This window comes from Monodon monoceros, unplaced genomic scaffold, assembly GCF_005190385.1.
Source record: "Monodon monoceros isolate NGI ecotype Baffin Bay Population unplaced genomic scaffold, NGI_Narwhal_1 Super_Scaffold_6, whole genome shotgun sequence".
NCBI lineage: Eukaryota > Metazoa > Chordata > Mammalia > Artiodactyla > Monodontidae > Monodon > Monodon monoceros.
Genome location: NW_021703783.1, coordinates 3544949 through 3571275, shown reverse-complemented (window position 1 = coordinate 3571275; position 26327 = coordinate 3544949). Strand labels below are relative to the sequence as shown.

The following is a 26327-nucleotide window of genomic DNA, read 5'->3' as shown; positions in this document are numbered from 1 at the left end:
AGATAGATATAGACGATAGATAGATATAGATGATAGATAGATATAGATGATAGATAGGTAGATATAGACAATAGGTAGATATAGATGATAGATAGATAGATATAGACGATAGACAGATATAGACGATAGATAGATAGATATAGACGATAGATATAGATGGTAGATAGATGATAGATAGATATAAACGATATAGATGATAGATAGATAGATATAGATGATAGATAGATATAGACAATAGATATAGATGATAGATAGATAGATATAGATGATAGATAGATATAGACGATAGATAGATATAGATGATAGATAGACAGATATATAGACAATAGATATAGATGATAGATGGATATAGACGATAGATATAGATGATAGATAGATATAGATGATAGATAGATAGACATAGATGATAGACAGATATAGACGACAGATAGATACAGATGATAGATAGATATAGATGATAGATAGATAGATAGAAGATATATCATAGGTGCAGTGGATCACAGAACAGCAAAAATCACAGTTTCTGCCTACCAAATGCAGAAGGAATCAGTTAACCCCCTACAATGCTGAACAGCCTGGACCTCTGTCCACTTATCACACTTCTGCATCCAAATATTTCTGGGAACAGGCATGACCCCCCGTCAACTTGGCTTGTTGAGTAGATGGGCCCTTTGTGAAAGGAAAAATGCACACCTCACTTCAGTCCAGCTGTGGCCTGGATTCCAGACCCCTTTCATCCCCTTGTTCAGGTGCTTTTGTGCAGTGCCCAACCTTCACAACCTTACGCTTGGGTCCTGGAGGCAGACAACTTATATTCTCGTTCCATCTGACAAGTAACCTCCACCAAATAGTTCCTCCCCTCTTTTCCTCAATTTCCTTATCGGGGTAAAACAGGAGAGAGATTGAACCTAGAAATCCCACAGATACTTTGCAGCTCCAACATGCTTTGAGTCTTCAAATATGTATTGAGCACGTGTAAGGCATTCTGTAAGTTTGCCAATGGAGACGGCTGACATCAATGAAGAAGCAGTGCCTTCACGTCCAGTCTGACTCTAAATTGCAGCAGTTCCTCAATCCTGATTTTTGAAAAAGAGGTTACATTTTCTCTATGGACCCAAATACAATCGCCCCCCTGAATCATCAGGGGTATTCTTCCTGCTTTCCATAGTCGCCACTAGCAACCACTGAAACTCCCCGATGTAAGTGTCCAATCTGCAAAATGCTGCCTCTTGTGGTGGGGTTGATGGCAACCCAGTGAGGGCATTGGGTTGTCTCTGAGGCCTATGTGGGCACATGCAGCCCCGGGCATCTCGTCTCCATGGCAACCTTTTCAAGGGGGATCTTGGCCTCTGATATTTAGGCTCTGATTAGCTACGGGCTGCAGAACCCCACTCCCAATCTGGATCCCACATCATTAAGACTGTGTCAGTTCTCAGGATGGCACTGAGGTCATCCTCTGGGGCTGTGCTTCTATTCCATAAGGATGATGAAATTTTGTCCAACCAGCTGTGACAGGACCCTGGCTGGTCAGTTTTAGAAGGATTTGTCATACGTACGTGTACAACGGGGACCCATGAACTCTAACCTGGGAGATTTTTCCCCTGTAACTTCAAGTTCTCAAATTAGACACCCAGATATTTTGGGGGCTTGTTTTCAGTGGGATCTTTTTTCTTTTTGTCTTGAGTGATTATTACAGAAATGTAGTCACTCTGATTCCTGGTCCCTGGTTTGACTTAAAAAAAAAAAATCAGCCCAGACCCATCTCCTTTGGGCCCCTACTGTGTCCACCAGAGTCAGCTGACCCCACAGAGCCTGAAGTTCATGGTGTCCCCATTCAGGCCCCTCCCTGGCTCGCAGAGCAGACCCTGTGCCACAGAAGAGTGGGCGTGAGGGTCGTGAGCGTGAAGACGGAGAGCAGGTTACTGGGCCGTGGAGCCGCCCCGATGCCACCCCCCCCCGCCCCCGTGGCCCCAAAGCCACGTGACCCACGCGCCTATTTGGGCGACACAGAGCCGGCTGCACACCCCTCCTGAGGGCCTGACCCACCTCCAGCCTCTGATCCCCTCCTCTCCATTGTCTATTTCAGCTTCCTGGTTCCAGGATGGAGCAGAGCGCTTGACAGCTCACTGAAATCCTTACCGAGTGAACGGATGGATGAATAAGCAATTTTCAAAAGAGGGCACGGAGTTCAGAGACAAAAGATCTTCAAACTAGTCCTAATTCTGAGAGTAAAGCACCAGTAGCGTTTGACTAGCAGCTGGCAGAGTGATTTCACCTATGTTACCTCGATCATCTTCACGGGAACGTGTGTGGTTGGTTTTATTGTTCCATTTGTCTAATAAGAGGAGCAGAGTTTGGGACGTCAAAAGGGGAGCCCAAATCTAGGCCTGTCGTGCAGCCTGGTGCACGTCACCAACCTCCCTGAGACCCCTGTCCTGCATCTGCGAGCGGACAGAATCACGACCCGATTACCCACCGCTGTCAGCAGTGTAAACGCTCCCACCGCACCCAATTCCGGCTCACCCGTGATGGCACCGGCAGCAGGGCCGGGAGAGAATCTCTCGCCGGGTGGTGTGAGTCGGGTCCGGCATGCCTGGGCGACCACCCCATCCAAAGCAGACCCCCAGTTTTCTCAACTACTCCATCCTGTCCTTCCAAGGGACCATCACTGTTTGTAATTCTATTGTGATGTTGTGTGTCCGCTTGCTTTCTGTCTGTCCCCTCCCTGAGACAGTTAAGAATCACGAGAGCAAAGACCTTGTCTGTGCCGTTCTCTGCCAACTCCGCAGCACCTGGAGCAGGGCCCAGAGGGTGGCTGACAAACCCCCCCCCCCCCCCCCCGGAGTGGTGCACAAAACCCAGTCCTGAGATTATTCATGGGCCGCTTCTGATCGGTTAGGAAAGCAGCCATTGCCAGGAGCCACTAGTACAGGTTCATTAAAAACAATTATATCTGATTAATCTCTTGCCTTCTTTGGACAGGGCTATTAGTCAAGTTAATGAATGAAATAATCATAACAATAGCTAACATTTATTAGCTGCTAACTGCACATCGTACACTGTTGTGTTGCCACCAAAATGCCCACAGCCGTTCTGCAAATTCACTGAAAATTTAACTACGGGCCCCAGCACGCCGTGGTTTTACATACGGTAATTATGTACGGCTCACAATGACCCTCTGTGGTCCGTACCGCTGTTATTCCCATTTCACAGAGCCGGAAACGGAGGCAGAGGAGGTCAGGTATCCAAGATCACAAGCTGATCTGCCGGAGCTGAGTGTGAACCGGCCAGAGCTCTTAACCACCGTGCCAGCCTCCCACAGGGGTCTGACAAGGCAGCCCCTCCGCAGCCTCGTGGCGGGGAAGCTGACCAATGATTCTGTGGATTCACAGCTGCTCCCCGACTGTATTCAAAGGTGCCGATTCAGAGCTGAACCGGACCAGCCCATGGGAGCTGCCCCACTCCCCCAGGGCTCCTATCAGTGTGTAGATGACACCACACAGAGAACAGTGACCCCCAAAGAGTAAGGCTCTGGGGAGTCCAAGTAGTTTGTAAGGAAGGACCAAATCTAACAACGTGAGGTTTGATGTGAATGTAAAGTTGATTCTCAGTCTGGATGCAAAACGTCCACGGACCGGACACAGGTTAGGAGCTGCTGCTCGGCAGCCACATGAGGGTAGATTGCAGATCGTGGCTGATGCCAGCTCAGTGTGGCACGGCGTTCCCCGCAGCTGCTAAGCAAGCTGGAAGTGTTAGCAGGGAGGCATCTGGGCCCCTCCAGCCGTATGGCTGGGTCCTTGGGCGGAGTGAGAGGGACACTGAAGCATGGCAGAGGAGAAGGGGGCTGAGACCAAAGCAAAGTGTGAGGGAACTTGGGGTGTGCCGCCTGCATCTGTGGGAGAAGGGCTGCCAGGTGAAGGGGCGCCCCCCTCATTCTCTGTGGTCCCCAAGCGATGACACAGAGCATCGGTCAGGCTGCAGGAAGGCAGGCTCCACCTCAGTGGAAGGAAGTGCTTCGAAAAGTCACAGCCCCAGGCGGCTGGTAGTGGGGTCCCCATCAGGGGAATCATCCCAGGACTGGACGGCTGCAAGTATGGAGGGATGTCACAGGAACGGAGGATTCAAGCATCGTCTATAAGAGGCTTGGGGCGAGTGGCCAGGAACGAGCAAAGTGCAGAACTGTAGGTCCTTCCTACATAAAGGTCCTTCCTTTATGTAAGAAGGACCTACAGTTAATGCTTGTGGTACGAGGCGCCTCACGTGTATTATATCTAATCCCCCAGGAGCCCTGCAAGCTGTGCATGGAGGTGTCTCCTCCACGGGGAGCCACCTGACGAAGCCCTTCCTACCGCCTCTCTGTGCATCGTGCTCTTCTCAGGCCTCTCCATCTATGGCATTGACGCTCCAGGGCAGAAGAAGAGAACTGTCTCAGTCCCTGAGCTCCTCTGTCACTTTTCACAAACGAATCGGCATCCCTAAGCATCCCGGCAGCCCACTGGTCCCCTGGGCAGGGAAGCAGAGGAAACGGGAGCTGTCGGTGCTGAAGTGCAAGAGGATAGTCTGAGCACGTGTGTGGGCCTCCGGTGGCAGGAGCCACGTGAAGGCTGCACGTCTGCAGGTGGCTGCGTGGAGGTGTGCGTCTGCCTGGGAACAAACCCATCCCGGGAGCCGTACGGAGGTGGAGAGGGAGGGAGATTGATTGATTCTGGGTAGCAGGTATTTTATGTCCTGGGTTGTTATTTATGTCTCTACACCTACGCTCCCGAGACCCACACAATTGGCTGTTGCAGTGTTTCAAAAGCATTTCCATGGAAGCCAAGCTGTCCTCTTTCTAGTACACGTGCCAAGGCAGAGCGAGCTAGGGCCGAGGACAGCGCCCTGGGGGCCTCGCCAGCTCCACCCACCTGTTGCTACCCCCGGGGAAGAAGAAATAGAGGCGGCTTTGCCTTGAAAAGGCCCCCAGGACCGTGTGAGGAGTAGGACAGGCACGGGGCACGGGGATGGCTATTCACCTGGGACAACACTTTGTCCCTCCTGGGCCGTCACCTCCTTGGCACAGGATCAAGTGTGAGCCATCAAAATACAGAGCAGGGAATGATTCCCTCCGGGAGTCATGAGGCGGGCTGAGCAAACCAGAGGCCACTAGCACACGACAGGCCGGGGGGTATCTGAGGCCCCTTGGAGGGACCTGGCTGGGGTGGGGGGGCTGTGTGCAGAGGCAGCCTGGCTGCACCCACTGGAGCCTGAGCCCAGAGACGAAGTGGTCATACGGGGGGGCTGCCCAGCATGGGGGTCAGAGCCCAGCACAGGGTGGCAGGTGTGTGGGCAGGAGGCGGTGACAGTGGGCGAATGTTTACATACGGGGGCTGACCCAGTATGTAAACACATTAAGAAGGATGACAGCCAAGGTTTCACTGTCAGAGGACGGGATCACATAGGAAAGGGGGAAAGATGAGAGGGGGAAAAGATGAGAGGAAACCCCGAGGTGCTGAATTAGAAGCAGGGGTATCACATGAAGGGGTCCTGGACAACGTGCATAGATGCGGAAACATGCATTACGTCAATGCGTGTCCACATACGTGACACCACAGACGTGAGCATGTGTGAGCACACACGCAAATTTTTCCCACGGAGACAGTCTGGGAGCCTCGACACCCTAAAATCAATGCGCACACCTAGCCCCATGTCCTCATTTCTAAAAGCCATCGTCCACTGAGGGGATTCAAGACTCCACAGAGAAATGGCTGATTCTAGAACAGAGACGTGGAAAGTACGAGATGAGCCTGGAACATTTGTCCCACAAGATAAGGAAGCTCACGCAAAGTGAAGGGGTTACGTGGACAGGACATAGAGGCAGCTCCAAGTTGCCCCCAGGAACCAAGTCAGGGAGAATTTGAGCATCAGATTAAGTACTGACACCGACAGTGATGACCGATTGAATAAGACAGGCAATTAACGGGGAGGAAGGAAGTATTTCCACCGTTCAAAGTACCTCTCCCAGAAAACCTTACTCATCACTAATGAACGGGGAGACGGCTGGCGGACATAACCCAGGCCAGGGATCCAGGCAGACGCTGTCGCAACAGGACACAGCTACACTGCGGGGACGCCACCCAGGATGTCGTGAGGATGTAGCATCGCATCCGAGGCATCCCTCCAGGACGGGTGACCTGAATCCAGCCGTGAGGAGGTGTCCCATGTCTCCAAACTGAGTGACATCCCACAGAACACTGGCCTGTGGTTGTCAAGCATCAAGGCCACGAAGGTTAATGGGAGTCTGACAGCTCCAGCTTGAAGGAAACCAGGACAGGACAACAAAGTGCGGTGGGCGGGTCAGAACCAAGTCCTCTTGCCGAGAAGGATGCTATTGCATCAAAAGCCCACCTCAGATGGAGCCTGAGCACAAGACCATGACGGCGGTGGAAGCTGGCCTCCCGATTTGGATGGTTGCGTGTGGCTACGTAGGAAGTGCCCTTGTTTGTAGGAAACACGCACTAACACGCTCAGGGATGACAGGGCATCGTGTCAACAGCCTGCTCCAAGACTCAGAGGAAAAAACAGCTGTATTTGCCCCTTTTCTGTAAACTGGGATATTCCGAAGGTTTAAAGAAATAAGAGGAAAAGGAGGAAAGAGAAAAAGGAAGGGGAATAAAAACATTACAAGAGTTGGAGGCAGGGGAGGGCAGGAGGGACCTCGAGCTGTGAGCCAGCGGGGCCTCTGAGGGTGCTGCCCCTCCCCTCCCGAAGGCCAGGGATTCCTCCCATTTGGGCGCCCGTCCCCACTCTGCTGTGGCTGCAGGGCCATCACCCTCTGCAGAGGACCGCGGTGAGCCAGGGAGGCTGGCCCACCAGACCCCAAAAGCTGGAAGCGAGAGAGACAGATACAGGGCAAGGGGGGTGGACAGACCCCCGAGGGCAGGAATCACTGTGCAGTGAAACAAGGGCAGAGGCAGGGGAGGGTCCAAATATTCTTTGGAGGCTCCTGAGGGCCCCCAGGGTTGAGACTCAGTAATTCGGAGAGGAATCTGATCCCACAGGTACTTGCACACACCCTCCCCTCCTAAGAGGTTTGAACTTTCACTTTCAGGATCGGCAGGCACTCCCGGTGCTTCCTCGTCAAACTAAACACACTTTGGGAAAGAGCACAGGAACGGCCGCCGAGAGCAGAGGCTCTGCCCCACATCTCCTAACCTCAGTTTCCACATCTCTCAAGTGGGGAGAAACACTTGCCGTATTTCTCAGAGTTGGGGGAGGGAGGTCAGATGAAAACACGAGGACGCCAGGCTCCGTCTCCCTTGTAGAGAAAGAATTGGCCAGTTTTCTTTCTCCATCGTTCGTAGGCAAGTCGAGAGGAACCCTCTCTGTCCCTTCTGCCCAGGTCAAGGACTTTCCCAACGAGTGTGCAGAGACACCTTGCTCCCCCGAAACAAGCGAGACTGGACACCAAGCCGGAGGGCGGGGTGGGGGGATGTGAGCCACGTTTCCCCTACCCAGGCTGGAAGGACTTCTGGACTCTTCACGGCCCCCTCCACTTGCCCACCACCGCCCCTCACTCCCTCGTTCCCTCGTCCCCCAGCTTAGACTCCGTGGTCCATTACTGTGATCAACCACTGGCTCCTCCCTCCCTCCACTGTGTCCCCAGCGGCGCCCAGATCCAGCTGGCCCTCCCCTCCGCTCCGACTGGGGCTGCTGGACGTGGTTGGGAACAGACGCACACCAGGGAGGTGGGGGCCCCTGCAGGTCTGTGTCTGCCCATCTCCAGCGGGCGCTGACCCTCCCCCACACCAGCCCTCCCTCCCTCCCTCTGCAAGACCGTCCCATCACTTCTCATCTCCCTCCAAAACCCTCACACCCTCCCCTCCCCGTCTCCCGCACCAGCGACGGCCTCTTTCTTCCTTGAGAAAATGGAAGCAACAAATCGGGGCTTCCCTCCAGCAGCCCACCTCCATCGGACCCACACTCCCCACGTCCCCTCTGTTACCGTGGCTAAGCTGTCCCTTCTCCAAGAAGAAGACCCACTGCTCCACCTGTGCTCTGGATCCCACCCCCTCTTACCTTCTCAAAGTCCTTGCTTCTGAATTTATTTTTTCCCAAATCTGCAATTTTTTTTCTGTCTATCTACAGGACAGTGGGATCGTACACATGTTTTCATATCTCCTATCCTTAAAAACCAACTCCCTTCCTTGGCCTCACGTCTCCCTGTCGCTACAGTTCCGTTTTTCTGTTCCCCCATCACAGCAAAAGGAGTTATTTACAGCCCTTCCTTCACAGTCTCTCCTTAACCAACTTTACCTGGACTTGCATCCCCACCCTCCATCCAGTCTGCATCTGTTAAGAACCCCAATATCCTCCATCGTCACAATCGTTCAACGGTCACGTCTCTGTTCTTATCTTACTTGATCCGTTGGCATCCTCCTCCTTTACTCCTCTTTCCCGAAGGTCCATTGACCTCACTGACTGTATCTTCTCTGCCTCTCGTGGCCTCTTCTCCTCTGCTTGACCTTCAAATGTTGAAATGCGCTGGAGCTCCATCTTTGGCCCATTTCTCTCCTGTAGCTCTACATTATCCTTGAGGGAACTTGCTCTGGGGCTTTAAATAACATCTATACGCTGAAGACCCCCAACCACAGAGCCTGACCCTCCCTGGAACTCCAGATTCGTATCCAAGTCTCACTCTACACGTCCACCTGCATCTCCCCGGGGATCACAAACCTAACCCATGCCAAGGAGAACCCTTGATTTCTTCCTCCCTCCTGTCACTCAACATTCCACCATCCACTCTTACTCAAGGCAAAAAGCCAGCCCTGCTCCTGTCTTGTTTCTCTGGCCCCAGGCAGTCCGTCAGCGGGTCCTCTGGCCTCTATTTCCCAGCATCGCCCAAGAGGTCACTTTTTCCCACCTCCACGGCTGCCACCCTGGCCACACAAGAGGCCTAACCGCCTCCCCCCACCCCGGCCCCGGGGCTACGAAGTAGCCTCTACCTGCACACTGATGCCTACAGCCTATCCCAGCCCATTCACCATAGAGAATGCTCCTCCGTTGCTTAAAATCCTTCAAAAAGTCTTCAACATCCTTAGGAAAAAAGTCCAACCTTGTTTTCCTAGTTTATAAACTAGGAAATGAGTGATGTGGCCCCGCTCAGCACAAGGCCTGGGGACTAAATCTCATCCCGCTGACTGATGGGAGATACAGAAATTCTTCTGATCGGGGACGCTTGCGGGGGTGAGTGTGTTCAGGATGGGTCCCAGAGGGAGGGGCCGGGGATGTCACGAACACGTGGGAAGGGAGTGAGGAGAGGAAGGGAAGGGAACGCACATATCTTTATACTCAGACTCCAGCTGCAAGAAGGTCCCGCTCCCGAGGGCAACCTACTTGCCAAGACAGCCCCAGCGGCAGCAGGGGCTGTGGCGTGAGAGGACTGCATCTCTCCAAAGGAAGAGTCTGGGGTCTGGGGGGACGCCACTAGGTGGGTGTCAAGAGAGGTGGGGCTAGGGTTCGTGGAGAGAGAAGAGGTGGAGGAATGGCTGCCATTTTGCAAAACTCAACAGATGCCTACAGCTGGGGGCCAGGCAGAGGGCTTGGAAATGAAGGATGTAGCCTCAGGCTGGGCTCACTGGAGGCTGCGCTGGGACAGACGTGCCCTTGGCCGACCTGGCCGGGATTGGGACCCTCGGAGCCCCGTGGGCACAGTCCTGCTAACAGGGCCTCAGCTGGCCTCCACGTTTCCAAGGCCAAGCGCTCTTATGTCAGTCTCTGCCACCCAGACAAGAAAGTACAAGTCCCCTCACCCCCTTCCATCCACGGGAAAGCACGCAGAGGTAAGTCTTACTGTTGTCCAAGTGGTTGGCCTTAATGATCTTCTCTGAATAGTCAGAAATACTGGAGCATTCAATCTAGAAAGGACACAGAGCAAAGGAGGAAGAATCACCGTATGTCCAGGGCCAGTGTAACAGACGGAGGGGCAGAGGTCTGGAGGGGTGCAGTGACCTGCCCACAGCTGCACGGCTACTTCGTGGCAGATGAAAACCTAACCCGCGGCCCTCCCGACTCACGGGCTCTTCCGCTGGTCTGCCTTTGCCCCACCATGGAGGGCCCAGTCTCTGAGCTGGGAGATCTGGGAGGGGCTGGCAGGCCTCACTCTCCTGGCACAGTCACTGCCCTCCCAGGAGAGGAGGTGGGAGGCAGAGACCCCCAGAGTGGCTGTGAGCCTCCCTGAGGTCATCCTCCCACCCCCAGCCCTCCCTGGTTAAACGGCACGGTCCACAAGAAGGACCACCTGAAAATGGCAAATCAGGGCCTCAGGGCGTGTTAAGATCCTTCCCCACCCCACGGGCAGACACCTGTTAACTCTCATCCCTTCCGCAGTCTCCACCTTTGAAAGAATTGGTTCTTTTGATTCTAGAAGTCTTTCCAGGCTCCCCAAATCTCCTAAGCAAAGGGCCAAGGTATTTGAGAAATTCGCTGATCATAGGCTGAGAGCAGGACCTTGTGGGAACAGCAGACCAAGCCCCAGCCTGGGGTTAGGAGGCCTGGGACAGGCGGGGAGGCCAGGTTGCTGGAAACAGAGGGACAGCTGCCAAGACCTATGGCTGGAGCCCCGCACCTGGAAGAGAAGGACGGGCAGCCCTGCCTAGCCTGGCTCAGCCCTGGGCTCCCGTCCGATTCCGGAGCTGAGCTGGGGCCTCAGAGACACCCTGGGAGGGAGGGTGGGGCGTTACAGGGGATGTACGTCCTGCCCTGAGGCTCTGCGAGCGCCTTGGAAGGGGAGTCGGTCCCTTGGCCAGAAGCCCCCATCCTGGAGGGGAGGCCCTGTGAAGGAAGGAAGGCTGGCCGGTGGGGAGGGACAGTACCGTGAAGGACTTGACCTTGGGCGTCCGGGCTGGACCCGTACCCTCAACACGCACCTCAGGTGAGTACATCATAGCTTTCCCAGTCAAGGCTACAACAGAGGTGTCTTGAGACAGGTCAGGGGTCCCAGAGACCCCCTCCAGCCAAGGCCCCGGTACCTTCCGGGTCAGGCATGGAGGAGGATGCTGTTCCTGCCAGGGGCTTAGGGACAGGCACTGATGGGGGGACACGGGGACTTGGAGGGCTCTAGTCAACCGGGAGCCAGGGGGTGTCTCAGGACAGGCTGCAGGATGACCGAGCTAGCGAAGCCCCACTGAAAGCTCCCCGCCAGCCTCTGCGCTGGGCTGTCCTGTGCACGTGCTGTGTATTGACTGCAGTGTGCCTTGAATTTTGATCAAGATGAATTCCCATTTTCCAGCCCTAGACCCACTGCATTTTTCAAATGTCAGTCGGAAGCTCAGAGCTCTTCTTTTACAGTTTCTTCCCAGCTCCGGAGCCTCCCAGCCCCCCATCCTCAGGCTGTGTGCAGCTGCATTGTGGGAGCCTTCCCAGAAGGTCCACCACTACCACCTCTAGCTGGAGAGGCAACAGCGGCCAGAACAGCAGAATTAAATCTACCAACTTGCCTTTAAAGAACAGAGAGAGAAGACCGTCTTGTTACCGCCTAGGGCCCCGACTATACTAATAAATGCTGAGCATTTGACTTACAACAGGTGCCTTTCTAAGCACTTGGCTTACGTATTAAAATCACTCACTCCTCACAGTCACCCCGTGGGCAAGGTACTGTAATTATGCCCATTTTATAGAGGGGGAAACCGAGGTACAGAGGAGAAGTGAATTGTCCAGATCACACTTCTCGGGAGTGGAATAGTGGAGATTCCAACCACAGCTCACAGGTGTAGCCACCCTGCCCTGCCACCACAGCCCACAGTAGGGCTAAGGACTCTAAGGTAGTGATGACACCAAAATGGTTTCAGAAAAGTCAAAAGTCCTTCACAAATGTCAGCTATTCCGGGACAAGGCCAGGAGCAATGCCCAGGTGACAGGGAGCCCGGGAGCTTGCCCACCTCCTGAGAGCTATGTCTGACTTCCGCCTGGAGGGTGTGACCCCAGCAAGGAAGCGTCCCCGCAGAGGCCAGTGGAGGGAGTGGCATGCTCACCCCAAACACCTTCTTGGCCCCTGCTTTGGCAGCAAACATGGAGAGGATCCCAGTGCCGCTCCCCACGTCCAGTACGACCTTGTCCTTGAACACGTGCTTGTTGTGATACATGGAATTCCGGTAAGTGAGCGTCCGCACCTCGTCCTTCAGCATCTCCTGTATGGAAGGAAAGGTAGAGCTGATGTATTCAGGGCACCTGGGCGCACACCTGTCAGGTCATGGGCCCAGGGCTGTCCCGACAAATTCCTCAGGGACCTCAGTTCTGTCATGAGCAGAGCCACGGAAGAGTACAGCTGCGCCGGGGCTTCCCGCATCAGTGCACACAACGTCCTAAAACTCTGCCCCTTACAAGGCGAAAGAGCGCCTTGTGCCATTAGCGGAGAAACTCCCGTCCAGACCTGGGAAAGCTCCAACTTAACAAAAACCCAAAGAAAGGAGCAATACAAACAGCATGAGAGATTTAAGTTAGACCTGAAGCAGAACTTTCTGCCATCGTGAGAGAATTGTCGTGAAACAGGTTATTAAAGGAGGCTGTGTGTGTGTGTGTGTGTGCGTGTACTTTTTCTATTTGCCTGGTTTTTTTTGTTTTGTTTTGTTTTTTTTGTGGTACGCGGGCCACTCACTGGGTGGTGAACCCGAGGGGCTCCCAAACACACGGCACCCACTCCACGTCAGCCTCAATGCCGGGGCTGGCAGTGCCTGTTCTGGCAGCCAGAGAGGAGGTGCAAGAGGTTGATAAGAGGGAGGCAACAGCCTGGGTCTGCATCCTGGCTCTGATGCTGCCTGGCTGTGTGGCTTCAGGCAGGTTACTTATCCTCTCTGTGCCTCCCTTAAGGGGACTGCAGTGTCCACTTCAGAGTGTCACTAAAAGCATCACAGAAGGGGACTTCCCTGATGGCACAGTGGTTAAGAATCCGCCTGCCGATGCAGGTGACATGGGTTCGAGCCCTGGTCCGGGAAGATCCTACACGCTGTGAAGCAACTAGGCCCGTGCGCCACAACTACTGAGCCTACGCTCTAGAGCCCGCAAGCCACAACTACTGAGCCCACTCACCACAACTACTGAAGCCCGCGTGCTAGAGCCCATGCTCTGCAACAAGAAAAGCCACTGCGATGAGAAGCCCGCGCACCGCAATGAAGAGTAGTCCCCGCTCGCCGCAACTAGAGAAAGCCCGCACGTAGAAACGAAGACCCAATGCAGCCAAAAATAAATAAATAAACAATTAAATAAATTTTTTAAAAAAGCTATAAATTTCCCTCTAAAGATTGCTTTAACTGCATTCCACAAATTCTCATATGTTGTATGTCTTAGTCACTTCAGTTGCTATAACAAATTACGATAGAGTGGGTGACTTAAACATGTATGTCTCACAGTTCTGGAGAATGGGAAGTCCTAGATCAAGGTGCCAGCAGATCCAGTGTCTGGTGAGGACTTACTTCCTGGTTTGCCTTCTCCCTGTATCCTCACATGATGGGGAGCAGAGCGAGGAAGCAAGGCCTCTTATAAGGGCATTAATGCCATTCACAAAGGCTCCAACCCTCATGACCTAATTACCTCCCCAAAGCCTCACCTTCTAACACCATCACATGGGGAGTTAGGATTTCAACACATGAGCTTGGTGTGGGGGCGGGGGGAGGGACACACAAACATCAGATCCATAGCACTGTGCTTTCACTATCATTCAGTTGAGAATATTTTCTAATTTCTCTTGTGATTTCTGACCCTGTTCTCAGTTGTTGCCTAATTCCCAAATATTTGGAGATTTTCTAGATAATTTACTGTTTACTGGTTTCTAAATTAATTTCATTATGACCAAAAAAGCATACTCTACATGATTTCAGTCTTTTGAAACTTAACTGAGATGTGTTTATGGGCCAGCATATGATCTATCTTAGTGAATGTTTCCATGTGCACTTAAAAAGAATGTATATTCTGTACTCTGGGGATGCAGTGTTGTATAAATGCCTACTATGCTGGGTTGTTTGATGGTGTTGTTCAGATTTTCTACAACCTTACTGTTTTTTGTGTGTGTATCTGTTCTATCAACCACCAAGAAAGAAGTGTTCAAAAATCTTCAACAGTGGGATGTATTTTTCTCCCTCTAGCTCTGGAGATGTTGCTTCATGTTTTTGAAGCTCTGTGCACACATGTGTGATGGCTTTGTAATCAGTCACCTTACCAGGTGGAGCTATATTTCCCAGAAGTGTCTTTCTACGATGTCTCCAGTCAAGGTGGTTCATGAGGGAGATTCCCACAAGATTCAGAAGATACAAAGGAAGCAGGAAGCATTTTGGAGTTCACGTTTGTCACTGCTGATGGGTTGATCCACCTTGTTGGCATGAAGCAGCAGCTGGGCTTACAATTGCTCTACCTTTGCCTTCAGCCTCTCTGACTCCTGAGCCAGGTGTGTGTGTGTTTAGCTCCAAGGTGAAACACTCCAGCCTCTATAGGATATGCTCCCCACCAAGGTCAAAGGCAATAGAATGGATGTGTGTTTCAGCCCGTCCTCATAGCGTTCAAGCTCGTGCTTATGAGTTGTAGCTACTCCTGATCTCCCCTTAGTTTGCATTCATAGTCCTTTCCTGGTTACCTACCCTGTAACCTACCTACTTCAAGCTTCAGCATCAGACATGGAGACAACAACCTTACACAACTGCATGAGCCAATCCCCTGCAATCCTGAACTGAACTTATACATATGCTTCCATGGTTGAGCCCTGACCGATACAAAATTTCATACCAAGAATAGCTCCTATGGAGCAAAATCTAAGAATGGGTTCTCTGAATTGGTTCTGAGTTTTCTGGAATTGGTTTTCTGATCTGATTAGATTTAAAGGCACTAAGAAGTCTATTGCCATTGGTGAAGAGGGCACTGGTGAAATGGCAAAAAAGTTACTCAAGTTTTAGCCTTAGACACTGGTGACAAAGTTCCTACAGAAGGCAAGACTCTGGATGACCAAGTATTTGCCACCTTAGAACATTTTAGTCAAAGTAAGGAATGTAATGGGGTGGATTTGTTGGTTGGTTATTGCTAATTGTGCTAGAAAACTTAGAAAAAGAGAATGATGAGCTCAGGGATTTAAATTCCCAGCTCAAGGTCTTCATATAGCACCTGAAAACTTCTATGACTTCTGGGAAAAAAAAGAAAAGGAAAGGAAGAAAATAAAAGAAAGGAACAAAAACCTTATTTTCTTGCAGGGTCAAGATTTCTGAAAACCAAAGCCAAAGTCTAATCCTGCCTGAATTACAACACAAATTGAATTCCCATCCTTGCAAGGCCTCTTTTGTTAAAGTTGAGTCATCTGTTGGGAAAGAATAGGGTCCTGAAAATTGGAATAGGGGCATACAGGCAGATTCTGATGAAGCTGGGACCTCAAGTCCCTAAATTACCGTATTCTCTGCCAGTAGAAACACCTTCTACCCCTGCCCAAGAAAGTTCGTTTTCCTTTTCCTGAAGAGTCATACTGGTGTCCTTTGAGGTAGTTGCTTGCCAGGTAATGTTAATACTCCTCAGGACCCATCCCCAACAACCCTATAACTGGATTTGACTCCACGCAGACCCCAAAGAACAAGGCACAAAGGGTGACCCATGAGGAGGTGTGATACACACCAAAAGAACTGCATGATACTTCTAACAGATAGATTAAAATATAGGGAATAGATGTGGGGATGTATAGTAACGGTGAGGGATCAAGATGGAGGGAACATAAAGTTGGATTGAGCCAAGTCTATTGACATAGGTCCACTAAGCAAAGATTGTAGATTCACTGTTTTACCTCCAGGGTCTTGGAATGCCTCTAACAGTTGGCATGGTTGATTGACTGAAACATGGACCAAAAGTTAGTCTACACTAAATGAAAAGGAAATGCCAGAACGTCCTTGATCTGCTGAAGGGAAAGGTATCCAAAGGCTTCAGGAGACTGGAATGTTAAAATGCATCTGCCACATGAGACTCGCTCACCAACGCCAGAGAACAGACCTCTCACCGCAGCTGTGAGGAAGAAGTTTATGAGGGAAGTCCAGTAGCCTTGAAGAGCTCTGTGTGCCCTTCTCTGTAGATCAGAGATTACACTGGGAACTGAGATTCCTAGTTGCCATGGGAACAATATCCAACTAGGATCCTGGGGTATCGGGGACCAAATTGTAGTGTGTAATCGCCAAAGATGAGGTGGGCAGAGTTACTGTAAAGGAGAGGAGAGCCAAAGCAGTATTCAGGGTAGTCAGGCTCACCAAGACCTACGGTGCTGGCCAGTTCATTAAAGTACCTCTATGTTTGTTTGTTTTGTCAGTTTTAGACATTTATCCTCTATATTTCTTCAAACATTTTTTCTGTCCCATTCTTTCTCTTCTCCTCTGGAATTCCAATTACTCACATGTTTTACCACTTAATTCTGTCCCAAAAGTCACTGAGGCTCTGTTCACTTGTCAATTTTTTTCTCTCTATTCTTCAGTTTCAATGATTTCTCTTTCCCTGTCCTCGTGGTCATAGATATTTTCTTCTATGTATCCTATCTGTTATTAATCCCATCCAGCGAATATTTGGTTTAGCTATTGCATTTTTCAGTTGTAGGACTTCAATTTCACCTATTATATCCATCTCCTCCTAGAAATTTTCTTAAATCGTATTTATTATAGTTATTTACAAATCTTTATTTAATCATTCCAACACCTGGGCTGTCTATAGATCTGTTTCTATTGACTGATTTTTCCCTTGACTATGAACCAAATTCTCTTGTTTCTTCACAGGTCTTATCATTTTTATTTTATGCCATAGATGGTGTCCAAGGATCAATAGTGGTGAAGTTAGTTTGTTGTTGTTCTTTTTCCAGGAGGGAATAGCCTTTCTTTTGTTAGGCAGCTAGAATGATGGGCTGGTCAGTTCAATCCAATCAGGGGCTGAGCAGGTTTAGGAGTTGAGTAGGTTGGGATGCGGGACTTTAATTCCTGTATCAGGGCCTGGGGCCCCACAGGGGCTAAAAACATTTGTGTTTGCTTTTCAGCCCAGCACTGCCTCCTGTGTTGCCCCAAGGCTTATATCTTTGGTCATATTAGAAACTGAATAAGGTGAGGGTTTGGTTAAATTGAGTTCATGTCTGACTCTTAACTACTTCGAAAGTGAGCTCAAGCCTCTCCCTCCAGAAGCTCTCTGGAACCAAACACTGCAAGACTGCTGAACATCAAAAGGACAAGGCCTCAGAACTGTGAGACCACAAGACTGCAAGACGGTATCCCTAGAACCAGGCACGGGGCACGGTGTGAAATTGGTGCTCTGTAACGACAGAGCCCAACTCCTGCACACGAATCATAGCTCCGAAGTTTTTGAGCTCTCCGGCCAGCCCAGAACATCATTTAGCATTCCGTGTCTCAATCTCTTCATCTGGAGAATGGGGTAAAAAGAGAAGCTATTTCATAGGGCTGTTGTGATGTCTAAATAGGTAGAGTTAGTGTTACAAAAGTGCTAGCTCTTGCTCTTTGTGAAAACTGTGACCTTTTCATCTCTGTGAAGAAATTGTTGAGGGTGAGTAAGGAACGGAGGCAGAATAATGACAAAGGTTCAGAAATCTCTCAATCATACTCGTAGTTCAAAGTTCTCACTGCCTTTCCTGATGGTTGGCCCAGTATCTCTGCAGGTCCTGTTGCTGCTAAAAGGGATCCCCCCAAGGGGCCCCCTTTAATTCATTATCTTTCATCACTTCTTCGGCCCCCCTTTCCCTTCTTTAAGGCTCTAGACCACAGGAGTTCATTCCGAAGGCACAAGTTCTGGGGGCGGGGGAGAAGTTGTGGCTTAGCAAGGCTTCCCCTACTCACCCTGTTCAAAGAAACAGTCTCTCCCCACCCTTCCTGTACCCCTGCTTTAATCACCCCTGAAGGAGAACAGCCCAAAGATGTCTCCAGACATTCAGCCAGGAGCATGCCACTCTTCAGTGAAAACAATTCCCACCCCCAGCTGTGGGTGACTTTATCTGCTGCCCACTGAACACATGGCAGCACATTGACTAATTGCTGGGAAATGAGGCCCTGAAGAATCTATTTCCAAAAAACCTGCAGTAAGATTGTGAAAAGAAGATAGCTGGCCAGGAGTGGGCTCAGCGCCCAGGGCTGGGGGGCTGGGAACAGGGCCCCACTGGGGTGGATTCTTCTGGCAGCTGAGGCCTCATGCCCAAGGCTGACCATTCAAGATGCTGAGAATTCAGAGCTAGGATCTCAGAGGTCATGGGGCTGGGCCGCTCCCCTCTGTGCACAAGGACACATCTGTCACATCTGCTCCTGTTCAGGACTCCTTTCTTTTCACAGAGGCCCTGGTCTGGAATGCACAGGCCCCTGACCTCCGGATGCTGAGCATGGAGTCATCTCAGGAGAGGCCATGGGATGCAAGAAGAAAAGTGTCCAGAAGCACCTCCTGCTGTGCGCTCCAGCTCCCTGCACTGTCCCCCTGCCACTCGGCACTTCTTGTTTGTATTTATAGACTAAACCACCCCTATCCAGCCTGCACCATGTTTCCCAAACACTCACTGATCACTGTTAATCTGCGAGCTGGCAGTGCCGCTGCCCGCCCGTGTGAGCATCTTGTTAATGACGGGAAGAGGCTGCCAAAGGGCCAGCTCGGCTCCGGATGGGATGGCGAGACGTGGGTCTTGTCCAGACTGCGGAAGCAAAGGCATCGCCACGAGCCGTCTGGCATGGAAAGGAGATCCCTTGTGTTTGACAACGAGAAATGAACAGGCCCTGTCTGCAGAGAACGACGGTAGGAGGCCATCTACTTGCCCTCACCTCCTTTTACAGCAGGTGATCCTGGAGCCCAAACAGGCCGGAGGGGAAGCTCGGGGATGAAGGGAGGCCAGCTAGCTGCCCCAGCGTTAAAGGCCTATGCATTTCCCCAGGAGCCAGGATCTAGGCCTGGTCCCCAGCAGCAGCAAGGAGGATTTAAGCTGGGTGATCACAAGTACTTCCCAGTGCGAAGGGCTGCTAAAACTATTCTCGGACAGGTTACTAAGGAGAGAAATGAGATGGTGACCTGCAGATCCTTTACTCCAAGTTCATTAGCTCAGTCTGCACTGTGTTTGTGTACGTGCAGGAACAGGTCTGATTTTTCTAGCAGTACATGAAATGGAGGGAGCCTGGTACATACTATATGTATCTGGTGACCCTGGGTATCTTCTCCCACTGGAGATCAGACCCTCCGGATGCCTGGCCTTCGTGGGGACCAGGCAGTACCTGAGTGATGAGATGAGCTGCTGTTTCATCAAACCCAGACAAATCAGACAATGTGCGGAGTGCCGGGGAACCCTGTCCTGAAGGAATCATAGAGATATAACAGCACCGGAGGGCACATCCTAGGTGCCTACGTGTGTTGCAGGGAGGGGTGGGAGGAATCAATGGGAGGGGGCTCTGCGGGGCTGGGGCCTGAGGACGGGAGGGCAAATGGGAGGGGCACACTGCCTTCGGCTGGTCCCTAATGGGGGTCCAGGCAGGCCCAAGGGGGGCATTTTAGGATCCCTGGAACTGCTGTCTCTTCCCAGAAATCTGCTCTGAGACAGGTGCCCAAGGACACAGGACTGTCCTTTAATTAGAGGCAGGGTCTTGAGGAGGGAAGCTCTGGAAAGCACCCTTCCTGCCTCCCAGACCTTCTCACCTCTCAGGCCTAGGACTGGGCTCCGTGCACCATCGCAACCCCACCCCAGTGGAATCCACCGAAAGCTGCAACCTCAACCGCCCAGGCCCCCCTGGGCCAGGCCCCTCCCCCTGCAGGCCCCAGGCCTAATTAATGCTCTGACGGGGAGAGCAGTCCTCAGGGGCCAAACCCCTCCACCCTCTACCTCCATGGGAAATTGCAAAAGGACCAGCAGGAACAAAGCCAAAGTTTCCATAAAGAAAGAAAGGCTGTACGGCCTGGAAATTAGGAAATGAAGCCCCGGGTCCCCCAAACGTGAAGGTTTCATTTCTAGCTCTGCGTGTATCAGCTCGTGACCTTGCACGAAAAGGAACCAGCAAAGATGAATGAAGGTTGATAAGATTCGTAAGGTCTTATATCCTCATCTGTGAAATGGGGACAAATAATAATACCAACCTCACAGGGTTGACCTCAGGAATAAATGAGCCAGTAACGTAAAATGCTGGGAGCAATACCCAGTGTGGAGCAGGCACTCAAAAACTTGTTGCCTATTACTTAGTAAACACACTTCTGGCAATGCCGCATCACCGTTAGGATACAGGAAGGGTTTACAGAAGCATCTAATTGAAAGGGGAGCTTTGGGACTTGTTTTCAAAAAGCATTTGCATAGCGAGCGAGCCTTTGTTCCTTTCTCGATATGTCTTCACACTGAGGGGATAACAGAAGTACCTTCTTCATAGAGCTCTTGGGAAATCAATGAAACGACACATATAATGTACTCAGAAGAGTGGCCAGCCCTGAGCAAGCACTCGGCTCATGTCAGCTGTTTATTTGGGGTGAGGAAGTGCTGGAGATGGTGGGGAGGGAGGTAAAAATACTGTTGTGGCCCCCGCTGCAGCCAGGAAGTCTCTAGTTGGGTAGCTCTGTTGTGTTCTACAGCTAACATCAATCTTCCCTGCTATGGAAGAAGACAGCATTTAGACATAAGAATTTCCTGAGAATCAATCAGGGTGTCAGACAGAGCCAGGTTTCCAAGGAAGCCTGCTGACTCTTCCCTGGAAGTGCTCATTGGTCCAGGATGAACCTGAGGGCTCGTGCCTGACTGAGGACTGGACATCATGATGCCAGAAGGTCATTGTGGCCTTGGGACGCTAGCTGCAAAGCACCCGAGCTCCTGTAGCAAAGGACCAAGGACGTTCGGTCCTCCCGGACCTGCCAGGCTCAGGGTCAGGAAGAGGCGAGGGTGCTAGACCGTAAAACAAGGACCACGGAAGCACCCCTGGCTCTCAGCTGAGGAACACCCAAACACGTGCTTTCACTTGCTCACCTGCTCCAGGCCTGGCCCTGACCCCCCGCCTGTGGGTTCCCCGGGATGGAGACAGGGCCAGGGCCCTCGAGCGACGGGGAGAACTCCCTTAATGACAACAGAGAGCTGCACACATGATGCTGTCCAAGGAGACGGGGCGGCCACAGCGGAACCGGGGTTGCCCCGCTCGGCCACCAACACAGGATGCTTTACCTCGTGGATCCCAAAGTGGGCGTAGGAGTCAAAGTAATAGTCCCTCGAGGTCATCTCCTCCGGGTTCAGCAGCTTGGACATCTTGCCCCGTCCCGGGCAGCTGGGCTGAGTGGACACATGGTGGACACACTGCACAGGCTTGGCTGGGACGACGGGCTGCGGGGGCTGCGAGGGTGGGCTGCTCACCTGCGGGGAAGAGAAGGCGCAGGTGTGAACAGCACCCATGAGGTCCTGCCCTCTGAGACTCCACCCTCCCTCCTTCCCCCTCCCACCGCGCCCCAAGCTGGCTCCAATCAGCCACAGCAGCCCCAGTGAAGGGGCGATGGTGTCCCCAAGCTGTTGGCTGTGCTGTGTGGGATGGTGGTGTGCTACCCAGGAGCCCAACCAACCTGAATTTAACCCAGTTCCATCTCCTACTAGTGGGTGACCTGAGCAGATCTGGGCCTCAGTTGGCCTATCTGTTAAATGGGGACAATAATACCATCCCTTAGAGGCGAATAAAGGGAAGGATGTAATGGCATCACACAGCATCCCAGAGCAGAGTGGCTGGAGTATGGATTCCAGAGCCAGCCCCCCGAAACGTGAATCCCAGCCCCGCCACTCGCAGCTACACAACCTTGGACAGAGTTATTCACCTCTTGGTGCCTCAGTTTCCCCAACTCTAAAACGGGAATAAAATGGTCCACACGTCCCAGAGTCATCCTGAGGATTAGACAAGTTGGTGTCTGGAAAGTGCTTAGAAAAGGGCCCAGCGCATCGTGAGTCTGAGTTCTTAAAATGAGTCCCACCTGCGTCCTTAGGCAGATCAAGCCCCTGGACTTCTCTCCACCCTGCAAGCAGCACCTGGCCCCCAAAATGCAGGTCTCTTAGGTTCTGGTTTCTCACACCTGTTGTCTTGCCGCTCCACCACCCCCAGTTTCTGATTCACAGTTTTACTCTGAACATCAGCCGAAGTTTCCTCTGAAATGCAAGCGCCCACACTGAGAGCCAGCCTCCTGCCAGCGCACTGCCCTTTCCTGGGTTCCCCAACCCTGACAGCCAGCTCAGCTCCACACACCACAGCTGCTGCCCGGCACTGACCAGCGCTTCCTCTTCCACAGGCTAACGGGAGGACAGAGGAGGAGATGGACGCCCAGAGGCTCAGAGTTCACTGCAGAAGCATCGTTCTGCCGGGAGAAGAAACACCTTTCCCTGAAGTGTAGGAAATCCAGATGTGCACGGCACAGCAAAGGCCTCAAAAGGGGCAGAATTCTGAAAAATCTATTTTCAGTGATGAGTTAATATTTGTAAAGAGTTTAGAACAGTTTCTGGCATATAGTAAGTGCTCTATTATTGTTATTCTCATTAGTAGTAGCAGCAGTACTCAGAGTACATTAACATCTCCCTATTCTATGCCTCAGTTTTCTCATCTGTAAGCTGGGTCAATGCAGACTTACTATCTCCTTTCTAGCAAGGGAAACAGGGAGGTCCTAGAGCAAGATCAAGAAATCCGAGTCCATCCCCTCCATCGTGCCCAGAGTCCCAGGCTGGAGGGGAGCAAGCTGGGGAGGGTGGGGTGATGGTCCTGTTTTCCTGGTGTATCTAGGCTACAGCCTCTGGGAAATAGGCAGACTTCCCAGTTTAGCAACATCAGGTTTCAGGTCGGCATGATCCCGGGCTGTCTGGCAGCAGAGGCAACGGGCTGCCTCATTAGAATGCAGCAGGTGTGCCCACCCTCCACTTGGGATGTTGGTCACGGTCTCCAGGAGGCTAAAAATAGACTGTCAATTGCACACTCCCGTGCTGGCTGCAGTCACCTCTAAAGCTGGAGGAGGCTCTGTGCATGGAGCTCACCCCAATCATGACTCCATTTAAATTTATTAAGGAGAGAGAAAGTCCCAGCTGGACCAGGCTCTTGCATGGTCAAGGTCACAGGGGCCTCCTGCACCCCTGAGCTCCACTCAACCCTGAGCTCAAGGTCCCTTTCATGGGGTCCCCTGAGATTCTTTCGACGGTGCCAACTTACGAAGTGCCCACCACACACCATGCATCACGCATCACGCGTTGCATCACGAGGCAAAGGATGGATGGATTCAGGGTCCGTTTACCTCAATAACCACCGGTCACGGGGACAAAGAGGTGACTGTGAACCAGGCCCTGGGGCCGGAGGCTGTCAGCCCAGTTTGGCCTCCTGCAGAGGCGGACTTGCGCTCTGCCCATCGGCTAACAGGGGGCCCTGTCCCAGGAGGCTGGGCCTGGGGTGGGGAACAGCAGTGATGATCCCCAGGCATCACCACCTGGGCTGGTGCTCGTTATTCCACAAATACCCACTGAACGTTGGCGGCTGTGAGTGCTGTATGGTCCCGTGGAAGAAACAGACGTGCGGGAACCGTGCCCTCAAAGGACGCTGTCTGGTGGAAGCGGAAGACCCCTGAGGCTCCACTGGATGATGGAGAAAGACTTGTTTTACAAGAGAAGGTCAAGCAGATTGCTCTGGGGGTTCAAAGGAGAGAGAAGTCACTTCAGTGAAAGAGTCAGAGAGGCCCGGGATTGCTGGGAGCTTTCTCCACAGATTTTGGTGGGGGGGGCGACAGTGGGAGGGAGCTCTTGGAGGGTGTGGCTTCCGCAACCAGGAAAAGTGTGGAACAGCAGTGAGTGTGTCTGGGGAACTCGGCCCAGATAGTGGGAGATGGGGCTGTCAGAGATTACAGCCGGGCTAAGAGGTTGTATTTATTTATTTATTTATTTTACTTATCTATTTTATTTATTTATTTATTTTTTTGCGGTACGCGGGCCTCTCACTGCTGTGGCCTCTCCCGATGCGGAGCACAGGCTCCGGTCACGCAGGCTCAGCGGCCATGGCTCACGGGCCCAGCCGCTCCGCGGCATGTGGGATCTTCCCGGACCGGGGCGCGAACCCGCGTCCCCTGCATCGGCAGGCGGACTCTCAACCACTGCGCCACCAGGGAAGCCCCGAGGTTGTATTTAAATACGAGACGACGGGGAGCTGTTGGCACTTTGTAACCAGGGAGTTCTAGGCTTGAGCTCTAGTTGGGGAAAACTGATGTGCTGGTAGCCTGCAGGAGGGGCAAGGGGGAAGGAAGAGGGGGGCACTCGGGCTGCGGAGGCAAGGTATGACCTCTGAGGCCTCTGGTTCCAAAGTCCAGTCAAGAGATAACGAGCCACTGTGGTGTCAGAAGGGCTGCCTGCAAGAGAAATAGCAGAAACAGACCCACAGGAGTTGGCAACTGGCGGAACGGAGGGGAGAAGAGAGAAGTTGGAATCAGAGATGACTTCAACATTTCAAGCCTGGGTGGCTAGGAAAGTGGTGGTGACATTAACAGGAATGAGTGAGTCAGCAGGAAGAGCCACGTGGGGCGGGGGGAAATAATGAACTTCGGTTTGGCTCTGAGAAGTTGGACGTGTCATTGCATCATATAAGGAAAGATGTCTGGCCGGCAGGCAGTGATGCCGTCCCAGCCGGTAAATACCATAAACACAGCCGAAAGGTCAACGGCAAAGTGAGAAGCACATCTCTAACATACATGGCAGACAAAGGTTAATAACCTTAATACGGAGAGAGCCCTGACAAGCCAGTCCAATTTGACAGTGGACAGACGATCTTACAGTCAATTCACATGAGGCTAAACGCAAATGGCAAATTAACGTGCTGCAAATATATTAACCTCTCTAGAAATCGGGTAACTTCAAATGAACACAGAAAGTTATAACTTTTAAATACCAAATAAGCTCAAACCTCCCCCTTCCAAAAAGACTAAAACTGCATTTGTAATGGTTGCAGAAAAGTAGGTGCTGACATATACCTTTAGTGAGACTTCTGGGAAACTAGTTTGACAAAATGCACTGAAAAGCACAAATCCTTTAACCCAGCCATTCCATTTTTGGGAATTTATCCTGAAGTAAGGATAAATCTTGAGCACGTAGCTGTACGAATTTTGTGACGACACTATTCGTCATGGCAGAAAATAAAGAGTCAACCTGGGGGTTCCATGAAACAGAACCGATTGTACAAACTACGGTGCGTCCACACTGGAGGCGACACAGCCGCTTCAAATGTCGCAGAAGAGTGTTTAACGAGAGAAACGTGATCGTGACAAACTGTGGGTTGAGGAGAACCAGTGGGAGATGAGAACACAGTGTGATCGCGTTTTTAGAATTAAAACGTTTTCATGCCTGTGACTGAGGAGGGGAAGGCACTGGGATGGGCCGCAATTGTCACGGTGCTTGATCACGGGGCTGTGAACAGTGCACACTTTCCTTCCTTGTGCTTGTTATATATATATTTTAAATGTATGCCACTAACAAGTACTACATTTGTAAACAGCCAAAAGTAGAAATTTGGAAATGTGATCCCAGACCTCGGATGGGAAACTGAGGCTGGCTCTCTGGATTTGGAAACCATCCGCAGAGCGGAGCTGAGGGGTTCACTTGGGAGAGACCCCCAGAGAGGGGGTAGAGGGAGTGAGGATGGGGCAGGGAGAGAAGCAGGAAGCATCCTTCTCTGAGGACCTTGGAGGTACCAGGGGACCTGGGGGGAGAGACTTGGGAGGATGTGTCCTCATGCCTCCAGTTCTGTGACTGCCCCTCCTCTAAAGATGTGTGACCCAGGCGTTGTACTCCAGTGACCAGACGGCGGCACTAAAACAAAGCCAACCTTTGTCTAGCCTCATGTGTCCAGAGGACGCTGTGTTCAGGAAGTTGTGCAGTCACCTCTAAAGCTGGAGGAGGCTCTGTGCGTGAAGCTCACCCCAATCTTGACTCCATTTAAATACATTAAAGAGAGAAAAAGTCCCAGCTGGACCAGGCTGTTGCACGGTCAAGGTCACAGGGGCCTCCTGCACCCCTGAGCTCCATTCAGCTCTGAGTCCAAGGCCCCTTCCACAGGGTCCCCTGAGACTCTTTGTCTGGTTCTGGTAACATATCCACATGGTTGTCTCCAGCCTTGGACTGCCCTGTCCTGCTCTCCCCCTTCCTCCCCAGGGCCCAGGGCTCAGGGCGCTGCTCTGGTGGAAAACCTCCCGCTGCTGCCTGCCCCCCAATCCGCTCAGGGTCACCTTCCACTGAGAGGATTTGTGAATTTGTCTTCTATTCTTAGTACCAACTGCTGATCAGGACTCTTCAGATGCTGTGTCCTGCCCCCAGGCCTGGCCTTTCCCAGGGCATCTTCAGCACAGTGTTTCTCCCCAGT

At 51.9% G+C, this 26327-nt stretch overlaps 1 protein-coding gene across 3 annotated transcripts in view; it reads right to left on the bottom strand.

The window, feature by feature from the left end:
- The window catches only part of PRMT8 (protein arginine methyltransferase 8), a 79723-nt gene that overhangs the window by 26230 nt on the left and 27166 nt on the right, over positions 1-26327 (bottom strand). For 2 of the 3 annotated variants that reach the window (XM_029205361.1, XM_029205362.1), the window contains exons 2-4: positions 21140-21325; positions 12009-12164; positions 9830-9893 (exon numbers count right to left, since the gene is read on the bottom strand). In XM_029205361.1, the coding sequence (XP_029061194.1) occupies positions 9830-9893; positions 12009-12164; positions 21140-21325 (406 nt within the window). Of the gene's footprint in view, positions 1-9829; positions 9894-12008; positions 12165-21139; positions 21326-22961; positions 22982-26327 lie in introns of those variants that run through there. The other variant, XM_029205363.1, reaches the window with a different exon arrangement.